The following is a 15260-nucleotide window of genomic DNA, read 5'->3' as shown; positions in this document are numbered from 1 at the left end:
TCAACTTACTAGATTATAAATGTCTAAAGGGTGCCTTTGAATAATACTGTACTTAACATTTTACTATCTAAAAATGATTAGTAAGCACTTGTTTTTTTGTTTGTTTGGCCGCACTGCATGGCTTGCAGGATCTTAGTTCCCTGACCAGAGATTGAACCCAAGCCCCAGCAGTGAAAGCACCGAGTTCTAAGCACTGGACCACCAGGAAATTCCCAGCACTTGTTTATTTTAATAGGAAGGATTATGGATAATGCATGATACATCCTTTACTTTCTAAGCCTTTGGGAAACTAACCACAATTTAAACTTTTTTTGAATTAGATGACACCTTTTTTTCCTGATGATTGAGGACCATATTAGTAGTAGTTATATACCTATATCCTACAACCAGAGAATACAAAGAACATCACGATGACTTTCAAACTTGTCAAAGAAAAGTTTCATAGAGAATATACAGAGCACTGGAGAGTGAAAAAGACTAGGTTGTGTAACTACCTTTGCAAATTATTTTTATTATTCTGATTTATTGCACTTTATAGTGTTCTCGGCATAAAACCCAAAGTTACATTATAGTGTTCCCAGCATAAAGTCACATTAAGCCTTTGCATCATTAAATAACATCCAAAAGAAGCAAATATATCATTCTTTGCTTTGTGATTTGAGAGAAGTTTGCTTTCATATATGTTCTTAAGGATACATTCCTCATCAATCTGTTGCTTTCTGGCATTTTACCTAGAATTAAAATTATCCGATTGCTTTCGCAATAAGTATTAAGATCTACATATATGAAGGAAATGTTGTTCTAAAGTAAAAACAATCCACGAATTTCTTAAAGCAAATGCAGCACATTCCTTGTTACTGGTGTTTCATAAAATTTTTTTCATCTTTGACCCTAAGCTGCCACCTGATGGCAAAAACTAAAATGACAACTTTTGTAATATTCAAAACCTCCATTGCAGTTATTTGAAATTTTATGTTTTCAAAAAAAATTAAAAAAAAAAAAAATTTTATGTTTTCACCATAAAGCCTCTAAACTCTAAATGCACATTTGTACAAATTTTGTGTATTTGATGAATGTTTGATAACTATTTGAACTTCAGAAGAATCAGATTTATTATTTAACTTTTGTTAGACAATGATCCTACTAAGGAGATTTCTTTTAAAATCTTATTTCCTTTATGGAGCTGGAGAAAGAATCTGTTTTTAAATTAGTTTTATTTAATGAAGAATTTTACCTGAATCTAGTAATTTTCTCTTTCCCTTTTCTTTCTTCAGAACGAGGTCACTCAGACACCGTAGTGTTCTTTTACCTGTGGATCGTCTTTTGTATCATCAGTTCCTGTTACACCCTCATCTGGGATCTGAAGATGGACTGGGGTCTTTTTGATAAGAATGCAGGAGAAAACACTTTCCTCCGGGAAGAGATTGTATACCCCCAAAAAGTATGTACAAAGAGTCCTTGGGTTTATTTAAAAAAGAAAAACAAAACAACAACTCAGGTGTACCTATTACAATATATACCCAATCCCAACCTAATATAATTAGAGAAAATACTTACCAAAAAGTACCAATCCATTCAGTCAGCAAAAATGTATCAGATGTTTACTATATGCTAGACGCTATAGGAAATAAAAACAAAAGTAAAATTGTGGTTCTCAAGGAGGCCTTAATCTATATTCTAAACAGATAAGTAAACAGATTGCAATACAATGTGATAAAGACTAGAATAGAGGAATAAATAACTTACTGTCATTTATGATTTATTTTGACCACGCAATTCCCTCCGTCTCAAATGCCCTCTTTCCCCTTTGTTTACCTTGCAAACTCTTGCTCCTTCTTTTTAAGTCAGTTTTTTACTTTCTCTAAGAAGCCTTTCTTATTTCTCCAAGCATAATTAGCCATTCGTACTAATCCCATTTTACCCTATACAAATTTCCGTTGTGGCAGTCGTCACACTGTATTTTAATTACCTGTTTAGGTATCTATATCCCTCACTATCCAGCATAGTCCCTGGCATACAGGGACTTAATGTTTGTGGAATGAATGAATAAATACTTGACTGAATGAGCAGCGCTATGAAAGCACGAAGGAAAGCGGAGTGCCTGACTTTGCTTGGGTGCATCAAGAAGGCTTCTCCTTTCATTTATTTCAATCAGTTTTCTTAAAGTTCCAATTTAATCCAAAAATATATGGATAATTATGTGGGAATTATTTTGGCATCTTATTTATATATATATGAATAAAAGGATGAGAGAGGCTGAGTTAAAAAGTCAAAAGGCCAAGAGTATTTTTACTCAGATATTGAAAGAAATTAAACAATGAACTGGGAATCCTTATAAGTGAATTCTAATCCCAGCTCTCTCACTAACTAGCTGTATAATTTCAGGCAACCAGACTACGGTGTATTCTTTTCTATAAGGTAGGGTGTTATAGTAGATTATCTCTTGATCCTTTCCCAGTCCTAAAATTCTGTGATGTGGAGGAGATTATAAATTGGGTCACTAATACTTTATACTATGTCAGAATGTCACCAGTACCTCAGAATTGCACTTTGAAAATGCGTGAATGTGTAGTATTTAATTGGTGATTAGGGAAGGCTGTTTTCAAGTGTGAGGATTAAAAATAAATGATAGGAGAGTGAATACGAAGAATAGTATATTAGGGTAACTTTGTATAAACAAATGAAGGCAGAAAAGGAGATGTTTACTGACAGTGATTTTTTTTTTAACATAAGCTGTAGCAATCCCAATGTGCAAATTTAGAATGTATGACCAAGATACTAGATATATCTTTATAAGTCTCATTTGAAAAGAAAATCAAAAAAAGTAATAGTAAGCACAAGTCAGACAGCAGACATGCATTCAAGTAAAGATGGCCTTTTGTGTTCACCAAGTGTATGTGCCTTATTGCTCTTTGAACTGTTCTTGCCTTACTGAGAGAGATAATACATTTATTTCTTGTTATAATGGTTGCTTTGATGAACTGTTTATATCTTTATATAAATATTCGTTCCTCCGTTTAAATAGTTCTAACTTTTTGATTTCTATGTAATAAAACTAGTTAATAGAATCAGTTTTTTTGTTATTATATATTTTCATGACCCTAGAAAATAAAGTATATGCTTTTGTACATTATGCTTTGCAAATGTATAAGAAAAATGTTCTAGGGGATCACCATACCCCTTTCAATATTAAAAAGGCAAATATTGGAATAAAATTTATTCTTCTTAAAAAAGGAAGAAGCTATTTGCTGAGTCCAGTGGTACTTCATTTAAAAATTAACACAGCTATATGTACCTTAAAATCAGTTCCTCGGCATTAACAACGCATACTATTGAGCACCATACCCAGGTCCAGGAAGCATTTTTGTTATCTCCATATTAAAACTTAACTTTTCTGTGTCTCTTGACCTCAAGTTAAGTGTATTCCTCCCAAAAGACCTTCAATTTTTGGTAACATCAGCTCCCACATCAGTGAAATGTGGATCCACTTGACTGGCTCTTAAAGACACATGAAATTGTAGCTCTTCACTGAGAGTCCTAATAATGAGTTCACTGCATGTGGATTTATCCAAAAATTACATTATCGCTCTATTGGATGGATGGGGGAGGGAAGAGGGAGATATGTTAATGTGTTAAAAATCTTCATAAAGTTCATCATAGTAAGCAGTGGATAATGTCTAAAATTGATTAATCAAGATATAGCAATATACACACATTATTTAGAAATGTGGAAGATAAATAATAGAAGAAATAGCTACAAATTTTGAAAATGTTTGTCTCTAGAGAATGGGACAAGAAGGGGACTGCTATTTCTTTTGTTTAATAGGCTTCTGACATGACTAGTATTCCTTTGTTAAATTTTTTAAAATAAAATAAGTGCTATGGCTTAATACATATCAGTTCTATTTCCCATAAGATGTCATAACCTTTAAATACATATTTTTAAAGAGCTAGATATCCAGAGATTAATAGTGAGAAAATCCGTGAATTACAGTTCTGGTCTATTGGCAGTTTGTTTACTTAAGACTTGTGTAGGTAAGCGTGGACTCTCAAATACTGGATACTAGTACCTGGAAAGATTAGTTGAGTGCTATCTTCCTCATGTGAAAATGGAACATTCCTTAAATTTAACTATGTATGTGAAATCCAAGCTTAATTTTATTTACTGACATCAAAAAGCAAGGCAAAATTTTTTCAGATGGAGGGTAAGGCAATTTGAGAATAAAAGTGCAAATAACAGAGTTAATAAATCTGCTAATATTTTCTAATATTAACTGTTGAGTCATTAGTGTATCACATACACATTAGAGTATAATTTCAGTCAGATCAAGGATTTCATCTGGTTTGTATTTCTGGGGTCTAGAAGAGAGCCTGGTATACAGTATGGGAATGAAGTTTATTTGTTAAATGATTACTGAAATTCAGTAAAACAATATTTATAAATTCATTTTAAATATTGTACCATTTAAGAAAAAAAAACTAAATTGGTGAAATCTTTCTAAAATATAAAACTCTTTAACCTGTGCTTGTCAGTAGGATATGTGACTCTTGTTACTGTGCTAAGTGTGCTTATTTGTAAGAAACATGATGGTAAGTGTACTCAATTTGCTTATTATTCCTCAGGCCTATTATTACTGTGCCATCATAGAGGATGTGATCCTGCGCTTTGCTTGGACTATCCAAATCTCAATTACCTCCATGACTTTGTTGCCTCATTCTAGGGACATCATTGCTACTGTCTTTGCTCCCCTTGAGGTTTTCCGGTAAGCAAACTACTGAAAAGTTTATCAAAGATTCTTTTTTACCTAAAAAGTTGCTCAATACTTATAAATCAGAATTTATTAAAACTTATACTTGAAAAGCTGAAATTTTCCAACTTTTCTCAAACTTTTCATCAGCCTCAGAGTTGGAAAATCCTGATTGAAGGACTAAGAGATTAATTCTTACAAAATTAAAGTAGCTGCTGATCATGACTTAGAAGCTTTTTTAGAACTGGGCTCCATTTGAACATCCAAATGGCTAATGAACATACGAAAAGGTTCTTAACATGCTTAGTCACCAGGGAAATACAAATTAAACCTACATTTGAGATATAGCTACTCACCTATGAGGGCTAAAATGAAAAATACAGACACACTAAGTATTGATGAGGATGTAGAACAATGGGAACAATTGGAATTCTCATACACTGCAGGTAGGAGGAAACTAGTACAACAGCCACTTTGGAAAACTCTTTGTCAGTATCTACCAAAGCTGTGCATGAACACCTGGGTATATAGTAAACAGGAGTGCTAACCTAAGGCCACCAAGACCCACATACAAGAATGTTCACAAAAATACTATTGATAGCAGACCAAAATGGAGACTACCCAAGTGCCCAGCAATATAGAGTGGATAGATAAATTGTGGTATTTTCACACATGCAAATCTATCCAGTAATGAGAACAAAAGACTAAATAACAACATGAATGAATCTCACAGAGCAAAATATTAAGCAAAAGAAGTTAGACACAAGAGTATGTCCCTGTATGATTCCAAATTTATAAAGTTCAAAAGCAGGCTAAACTCATCTATGGTATTAGAAGTCAAAATAGTATTTGCCCTTGTGGGACAGTGACTGGAAGTGGCACCAGGAGAACCTCCTTGGGTGAGGGGTGGAGTAATGTTCTGTTTTTTGATCTGTGTGCTAGTTATATGATGGGTTCACTTTGTTAAAATTCATCATGCAGTGCCCATCAGATTTGTTCACTTCTCTGAATGTGTGTTGTACTTAATAAAAGGTTTTTAAATCAAAAAAAGAAAGGAAAGAAAGAATTGGGCTCCATTGGAAGGGTCATGAGTAGAAATAAGGAGGTAAAAAGTCTTAGAACAGGAATTAGAATTAAAATCTTTTAAGAATCGTTTTTTGCAATTTAGCAATTTGGGTTATTCAGCCCAACCTTCTCAGTGGAAACACTAAAAATACCAGATAAAATGTTTTTTTAATCTTCCTAAAAGCATTAGTGATCTGACAAAATAGCCCAAATGCTAAGTGAAGGCAGATATCCCAGGATAAGCAGAACACTAAAGCCAATTTTGTGCTAAAGAAATTTGCCAGACCTAGAGACCTTGAGATTCATTTGTGATAGCCAATTCAAATTTGTATGCACCTAATAACATAGCTTGAAAATATGTAAAGCAAAAGTTGACACTGCTAAAAAGTAAAAGTAGATAAATTTACAATTTTAGAGAAGAATTTTAACATACTTTTCTCAGTAGTAAACAAGTAGTCAATTAACCAACTTGACCTAATTGACATATTTAGAGGACTGCATACAACAAGTACTAAATACAAGTGCTACACATGGAACATTTACCAAAATTAACCATATTCTAGGCTGTAAAGGAAGTCTTAACGAACTTCAGAGGAGTAAAATCACAAAAAGATATCTGAAAATTCACAAATGTTTAGAAATTAAGCATCACATGTATAAATAACCCATGGTTGAAGTTGAAATTGCAATGAAAATTTTAAAATATTTTGAATAGAATGAAATTGCAAATGTAACAAAAGAAAAGGTGAAATATAGCTAAAGCCATGCTTAGAGGGAAATGTATAGCCTTAAATGTATATATTAGAAAAGTATACAGCTCGATATTAGAAAAAAGATTTAAATAGCAAATCAAACCTCAAAAAAAGTAGAAGGAAGAAAATATAAAGAACAGAAATTAATGGAATAGAAAACAGACATATAATAGAGAAAATTAACAAAGCTAGTTAGTTCTTTTAAAAGACTACTAAAATTGTTAAAATGTCTAAATAGTACTGATCAAGGAAAGAAGGCACAAATTACAAATATCAAAAATCCTAAAGATGTTTTTTAAAAAAGCATGACAATATTATGAGCAACTTTGTGCCAATAAATTTAGAAATTTAAGCGAAGTGAACAAATTCCTCAAAAAAGCACAATTTACCAAAACCAATAAAGAGGAAATTAAAAATCTGATAGGTTTACATGTAGTAAAGAAAATAAATCCATATTAAAATTCTTCCTACAAAGAAAACTGCAGGGAATTCTTCCACATATATGAGGAGGAAATATCAGTTTTACACAAAACTCTTTTAGGGAAATGAGACAATGAAAGGAACACTTCCCAGTTCATTTTGTGCAGCCAGTATGACTTTGATGTCTGAACCTACAAGGATATTTCTCATGTCCAGGGATGCAAAAATCCTAAACAAAATATTGGGTAATGAATCCAACAATATATAAAAAGGATAATACATCACAACCAAGTTAGGTTCATTCCCAGAATGTAAGATGTAATATTCAAAAATCATTTAACATTTAAAAATCAATCTATGTAACTCACCACATTAATGAATAAAGGGGAAAACAACCCTCAACAAATAAAGAAAATGCCATTGAGAAAAGTCAATGCCTGTTTATGAAAAAAGTAAACACTACAAAAAAATAAATAATAAAAAAAAATCATATTTAATGGTAAAACACTGTGAGTTCTCCCTGGAGATCAGGAATGAGATAAGTATGCGTGCTGTCACCACTTCTATTTAACATCATACTGCAGGTATAGCTAGTGCAATGAGGAGAGAAAAAGTATAAGGATTAGAAAGGAAGAAATAAAACTATGATCATTCATTGGTGACATGACTGTATATGTAGAAAATTCAAAAGAATTTACAAATAAGCTATTAGAATGAATATATAAGGTTGACATAAATTAATGTTCTAAAAAAGTCACGAACAACTAGAAAATGAAATTTTAAAAAAACATACCGTTTTGAATAGCCCTGGAATGTATCAAATACCTAAAGGAATAAATTTTTTTTTTTTTTTGCGGTACGTGGGCCTCTCACTGTTGTGGCCTCTCCCGCTGCGGAGCACAGGCTCCAGACGCGCAGGCTCAGTGGCCATGGCTCACGGGCCTAGCCGCTCCGTGGCATGTGGGATCTTCCCGGACCAGGGCACGAACCTGCGTCCCCTGCATCGGCAGGCGGATTCTCAACCACTGCGCCACCGGGGAAGCCCTAAAGGAATAAATTTAATGAAAGATGTATGTATGTGAAAATTGACAAGCCAGTTCTAGAATTTATATGGTAGCAGTAAGATCAAGAATATCCAAGACTATCCTGAAAAGAACGAAGTAAAGGACTTATACTCTCAAATATCAAAACCTATTATATAACTACCATAAGTAAGACAGTGTCTGACGAGACAAAGAAGAGACAAATAGGCCACTGCAATAGAATAGGGAGTCCAGAAACAGATCCACACATTCATTGACACTACCTGATTTATGACAAAGGTGGCTATATAACAGTGGAGAAAAAAAGGTTCTTTAATAAATGATATTGAGTCAACTGGATATCCATATGGGGGAAAAAATAAATCTCAACTTCCACTGCATAATGTATGCAAAATCAATTCCAGGTGGATTGCAGAGCTAAATATGAAAGGTAAATCAATAAACTCTCTAGAAGATAACATAGGGGGGCCATACAGGCAGCTTTAGGTATATGGTAATTTTTTATTTCTTGTTTCTGAGTGATAATTACACATTGTGATCACTTTATAATAATTAACCAACCTGCACACTTAAAATTTGCACACTTTTATATATTTATGTTGTGCTTTAGTTAAAATGCTTATTAAAAAAAAAAAAAGGCAGCCCAAAAGAAAGGATTATCTTTAAAGAAATGGCTGTTAGATTTACAGCTGACTTCTCAACAGCAACAGTGGACGTCAGAAGTCATTAAAATGGTATCTTAAGTGTGCTGACGAAAATAACTCCCTACCTAGAACTCTTTACCCAGTGAAAATATCTTTCACAAATGAAGATGAAATAAAGATATTTTTAGACAGGTATATAGCTTTCCTCCGAGTCAGGATGGGCACGTATATCAGGATGGCCTGATAAAATAAGATTGAATCTGGAAGCAGTATACTTGTTGCTGTCAGTGCTCTCTCCAAACCATTTGTCAACCCTCCTTCCCCTCTTCACTTTCTCAGATGTCTAGGTTTGGGATCTGAAATTCTCCATCACCAATAACGCCTCCCCGCAAATACTCCTTTCTCTTTCATGTATGCTGCTTTATACATTAAGAAAAATTTTTGTTCTAGTAAAAAGAGGGAGCTCAATTACTTTTTTTTTTTTTTTTTGCGGTACGCGGGCCTCTCACTGCCATGGCCTCTCCCGTTGCGGAGCACAGGCTCCGGACGCGCAGGCTCAGCGGCCGTGGCTCACGGGCCCAGCCGCTCCACGGCATGTGGAGCACGAACCCACCGGGGCATGAACCCGTGCAGACTCTCAACCACTGCGCCACCAGGCAAGCCCAATTATTTTTTTATTCTTGATTTTTTTCTCTTTAAAAAATTATCTGCGGGGCTTCCCTGGTGGCGCAGTGGTTGAGAGTCCGCCTGCCGATGCAGGGGACACAGGTTCGTGCCCTGATCCGGGAAGATCCCACATGCCGCAGAGTGGCTGGGCCCGTGAGCCACGGCCGCTGAGCCTGCGCGTCCGGAGCCTCTGCTTCGCAACGGGAGAGGCCACGGCAGTGAGAGGCCCGCGTACCGCAAAAAAAAAAAAAAAAATCAGCTTCATAATAGAATCAGATGTTCTATCACCCATTTAAAGCAAAAGCAAAAAATCTCCTTTGAATCTTCCTCCAACTACTGCCCATTTTTCTGCTCTCCTTTACAGCAAAACTCTTCAAGAGATGTCTGTACTTGCTGTCTCTGCTCTCTGACTCCTCCCCCATTCTCCCTTTAATTCAACTCAAGTCTTCTTTTCCCAATACTCAAACTAAATTGCTTTTGTTAATAATCAATAATAATAATAGCAAACACTTATGTATTGCCTTCTATGTACCTGGCACTGTTCTAAGCCCTTTACATGTATTAACTTAGTGAATCCTCACAACAGTCTTGTGAGGTAGGTACTGTTACTGTCTCATTTTACTAATGAAGCATAGGTTAAGTAAATCATCCAAGGTTATTACACCTAGTAAGTGGCAGCATCCATGATTTGAATCTAGACAGTCTCCCAGAATCTGTGCTCTTAGATCATACTGCCTCTTTATCCTCTTCATGTAAATCCAGTGGTTAGTTCTCTGTACTTATCTTATTTTACCTCTCAGCAAAGCACTTTCTTCACTTGATTTCTCAGAAACTACACTCTTCTGTCTCACTATCTATTCCATCTCAGTTCCTTTACTGGTTCTTCTTCCTCTTCCCAAATTGTAAATATTGGAGTGCTCCAGGGTTTAATCCTCTTTAATCTTCTCTCCTCCACTTATATTATTCCTAAGCCCATGACTTGAAATACTGTTCTTATGCTGTCTATAGTCCTAGACTCTCTTGAACTGCAAACTCATGTCCATGTAGCTGTTGGATATCTAATGGCTCTGGCCTAATAGGAACAACCCAGATCTCTAGTAAATGGTGTCACCATTCACTGAGAACAAAAACCTGAGACCACTCACATCCCATGTCAGTAAGTCCTGTCGGCTTCATCTTCATAAATAAATCCCTAGTCTGTCTGCTTCTCATCACCTCTGTTATCCCCAGCTGTATCTAAGTCTCCATCATCTCTTTCCTGGACTACTGCAGCAGCTTCTAATTGGTCTTCCTTCAGGTGTTCTCATCTTCCTTTGGTCTGTTCACAGTTCAGCAGATAGAATGATCTTTTTAAAACAAATCACATCATTCTCCAGCTCAGAACTCTCCTTGTTTTCTATCACACTTAAAAATCTAAACTCTTCACTATGGCTTATAAGGCCCTCTATGGATCAGGCCCCTTTCTTTTCTACCTCTCCATCTTCATCTGCCATTTTAACCTTCCTGTTCCTCTCCAGCCCCACTGGCCTTGCTGTTGTTTTAACACACCAAAGTCCTGTCCAGCTTGGGAGCTTTTGCTGTTTCCTCTGCCCGGGATACTTTTCTGTAGGACTTTACCTGACTTGCTTCCTTGCTAGATGCCATCTCTTCAAAGAAACATGTTCTATACCCTTGCCCTGCTTTATTTTCTTCAGAGCACTTACCGTTAGCTAATTGTTTACTTGTTTATTATCTGTCTCTGTCATTAGAAATTGCACTTATACAGGAAGAGGCTTTGTCTCATTCAGTGCCTTTTCCTATCATATTGTAGGCCTTCAATAAATATTTGTTCAATAAAGGGAAAGAATGAGTACTCTGAAACTGCATTCCATGAGTCCCTTTCCTTTGCCTACTCCTTTCTTGTCCCCTTCCCCCCACACCCCCCCACACCATCTTTTTTCTATTCTATTTTAGTATTCTAGTCCTTAATTTCTTTTTTTGTTTCTATGAGTGGAAAGTTGTTATACTGGGAGGTCTACAGGTGATAGTAGTAGTATGTTCAAATTTTATAAGTAATTTGCCTATTCTACCCCATTTTGCTAAGGCGATTTGTGTGGAACTTCTTCCGCCTGGAGAATGAACATCTGAATAACTGTGGTGAATTCCGTGCTGTGAGGGACATCTCTGTGGCCCCTCTGAATGCAGATGATCAGACGCTTCTAGAGCAGATGATGGACCAGGAAGACGGGGTACGAAACCGCCAGAAGAATCGGCCATGGAAGTACAGCCAGAGCATATCCCTGCGCCGGCCTCGCCTTGCTTCTCAGTATGTATAGCTTCCACTTCTGTGAGATGAATTCCCTTCAGGTTTTAGTACTGGATAACATTTAAGTTAAGAAGCTGTCAGGTTGAACCAGGTGAAATTGCTGGCGTTCAACCGTGTTTCACCACAAAAACCAGCAATAACAGCAGTTTCATATGATCCAACCTATATATAGAATGTCTTAATGAACACATAGTGTAAAATGTCATTAATATGCTAATTAATACTTACTAATTTGGCATTAAAAGTACACTGGGGAAAATTTGTTGGAAAATAATTTACTTGACTCTTCAGTATATCTTGTATAAAAATCATTTCCAAGTTATAAACTTTAGCAATCCTAGTTCTGCCACTTGCCATCTATGTCATCTTGGCCAAATCACTTAATTTCTCTATATTATCCCTCATCTCTAAATTGGGATTAATATGGTCCTGCTCATAGGGTGGCTGGTTAGATTAAATTTGTGATGACATGGGATTTAGACCAGTTTCCTCACAGAAAGAGCTCGATAAGTGTAAGCTATTATTATTTTTACTTTTTTACTAAATACCTACAAAAGTATTTTTATCAGTCATTTACTTTGTATATTCCTAAAAGTAACAATAAATGTAGGGTATATTGTGGCTGCATTTGAAATTTAGAGACAGTGGCTAGCACAGTGGATTGGAGTGAAGGAGGAGACAGGTTAAGCATGAGCAGTTTTCTAAAGGATAAGGGAGTGTTTGAATAGGCTAGAGGCACAGTAAAGACATGAAGGTGGAAATGAGGGGCAGAAAGAAAAGCCCTGTGACTAAAACTAGTAACAGATAGTAAGAAAATTTAGCTGAATAGATGAAGTATGATTGTAGAAGGCTGAAAAGTACAAGCTTGATCTTGTAGGCAGGAAGGAGTCACAGAGAATTTTTTCATAGAATGATATTATGAAAGTAATATTTTCATAAGTTTTAATGGCACTGTGCAACATATATTTGGAAAGGGAAAACTCAAGGCCAGCTCAACTAAAAGACCAGTGCAGTATTCTTAAGTATGGAACATTAAAGACTTGAATTAGGATGGTTACAATAGGACTAAAAAGAAAATAAGGAAACATTTTAAAGGAAGTAAAAAAAAAAAAAAAAATAGGAGGTGGTAATAACCCACAGGGGCGCAGAGTAGAAATTGCCTGAGCTTTAGATAGAATTTAGGAGTTCTCTGAAGAGGAGAAGGTAGAGAAAAGAAAAGCAGAGCAAGGAACTGAGTCTTAGGGAACAAACACAGGCAAGAAAAAAAAGAACCAACAAAAGGGGCAGGAAAGGAATGGTCAGGGAGGTCAGCAGGAAGAACATCAAAACAAAGCATGATATTATTATATATAGCAGGAAGCAGAGTTTGAAGAAGCAAGAGGAGGGGATGTGGAGGCTGGTGGAGTCAGCAAGATAAGGGCCACAAAGGGCTAGAAGGCAGTGCTGTGGGTGGTCGTCTCATTGAGTTCCTAAATTGGAAAGTCTAATCCTTGTTAGTTACCAGCAGAGGGCAACCTAAACATACACTCTTTTTGTTTCAGAAACAAGGGAGCTCTTTGGCAATAGATGTTTACGTTCAATTTCAGGTGTTCAGTGGAAGAGCACTGGGGTACTAGATTGCCACCAGAGGAAGACATTTAGAACAATGGAGCAGGTTATATGTAATATATGTAACAAGAGAGCAGGGAATCTAAGAAGTTCTGAGATTGAGTACTGACTTTGTGACTCATGCAACCTTTAGCACATCCTTAACTTTTTGAATGTCTATTTTCACCTCTGTTGAGTAATAATAATAATACCCACTTCACCTCATGGGGCTTGTGAGTTGCAGAACATTTTGACATTATCTAATCCCATTTTTCATCCCATGCAGGAATGTCTTTTACAACATCCTGAATAGTTGGTCATCTTATGCTGATTGACAGTCATCAGTGATAGTGAAGTTTATAACTATACGAGGCACCTGCTTTTATTGTTGGATAATTATTGTGGTAGATAGCTTATGTTGAAATATGCTTCACTATAATTTCAACCAGTTGATCCTGATTGGGCTTTCTAACATAACTTCGTTTTCTGCCTCTTCTATGTATACTTTGTTAACTGTTTGAAGACAACTGTCATGTCTCTCCTTAGGTCTTATCACCTGCTGGCCAACTCTCCTGGTTTTTCATGTGTACCTCAAATGATTCTTCTATCATCCTTATTATAATTCCTTATATTTGTTTAATGCTTTACTGATGTTTTTTATATCCATTTTCTCACTTGATATTCATACTATCTCCATGAAGTGAAAGCAGTATTTTGTAAAATAGGTATTATTATTCCTGCTTTACAGAGATGAAAATTGTCACTCAAAGAGGTTAAAGAGATACATCATAAAATCAAAGTCCCTCCATTGCACATGACCTGGCATTGTTTTTGTTTCCTTCCTCTGGTTGCAATCTAGTTTCTTAGTGTTTTTCCAGTAATACCAACAATTGAATACGAAACTCCAGGAACAGTCCATCTGGTGTCCAACAGTGTATGGTGCCTGTGCCTGGTATTTTTAATGGTAGTAAGATTGGAAATGTACCTAATACTTTGGATGTGTTTGTATTTTAGTAATGGACTAAGGTTTTTTTTTTCCTGTTATTACCACTAGATCCAAGGCTCGTGACACTAAGGTATTGATAGAAGACACAGATGATGAAGCTAACACTTGAATCCTCTGAAGTCTAGATTAACATCCTTGGTTTTCCTACTCTACAGTTCTTTCCTCGACCAACGCAACCTCTAGTACCTTTCCAGCTGAAAACAGGAGAAGACATATAACACATTTTCCGAGCTCTTCCAGATCGGATCCTATGGACTCCAAACAAGCTCACTGTGTTTCTTTTCTTTTCTTCTGGTTTCATTTTCATTTTCTACTTTTAAAACAAATATTTACTTCATTTTGCCAATCAGAGGACATTTTAAGGAACAAAAACATAGTATCTTATGGATTGTTTACAATCACAAGGACACAGATACCTGTCAGGATGAAGAACAAGCATTGCAAGGACCCTCTGATGGGACAGTACCGAGATATCTCGGCTTCCGCTTGGCCCGGTTTTGACTGGTTGAAACCGGACATTGGTTTTTAAATTTTTTGTCTGTTTATGTGGAGAATTTTTTCCTTTCCTTCATACCCAGCGCAAAAGCACTGGCCGCACTTGCAGGGAAAGTGCAACTTAGAGCAGTACCTTCATTCACGAAGCTACTTTTTAATTTGATGTAACTTTTCTTATTTTGGGGAGGGTTGCTGGGTGGGTGGGAAATATGATGTATTTGTTACATATGGTTTTCTCATTATTTATGAAACTTAACCATAAAAGAATGATATAACTCCTGTACAATGAAGGTGATAACAGTGAAAGAAGACAGGGGAAACTAATGTTGGACAGCATTTATGAGGGTTTAGTCCACAATACCTCTTTCATGAGACAACTTGCACCAGTTTGACTTTTTCTTTCCTTTCTTTTTAATTTTAAGCCAAAGTTTTATTACTGATTTCTTACGTTGCTGCTGCTTTAGAATCCTGAGCATGTCTCTCATAACAAAGCATCCACACACTTCCACACAACCAGTTGAAATTTCTT

General features: G+C 35.9%; 1 protein-coding gene across 1 annotated transcript in view; it reads left to right on the top strand.

Annotated features, from left to right (window-relative positions):
* Positions 1 to 14910, top strand: part of XPR1 (xenotropic and polytropic retrovirus receptor 1) — a 196422-nt gene extending 181512 nt beyond the window's left edge. Inside the window, exons 12-15 of the mRNA XM_082834431.1 lie at positions 1275 to 1441; positions 4624 to 4763; positions 11422 to 11643; positions 14285 to 14910. Coding sequence (XP_082690557.1) covers positions 1275 to 1441; positions 4624 to 4763; positions 11422 to 11643; positions 14285 to 14345 — 590 coding nt within the window. The 3' untranslated portion in view covers positions 14346 to 14910. The remainder of the gene's footprint in view (positions 1 to 1274; positions 1442 to 4623; positions 4764 to 11421; positions 11644 to 14284) is intronic.
* Positions 14911 to 15260: the final 350 nt, after the last annotated feature.

Source organism: Leucopleurus acutus (genome assembly GCF_964270905.1).
Source record: "Leucopleurus acutus genome assembly, chromosome: 2".
Classification (NCBI taxonomy): Eukaryota; Metazoa; Chordata; class Mammalia; order Artiodactyla; family Delphinidae; genus Leucopleurus; species Leucopleurus acutus.
Note: the sequence above shows the minus strand (reverse complement) of the source record. Positions and strands in the feature narration are given on the sequence as shown.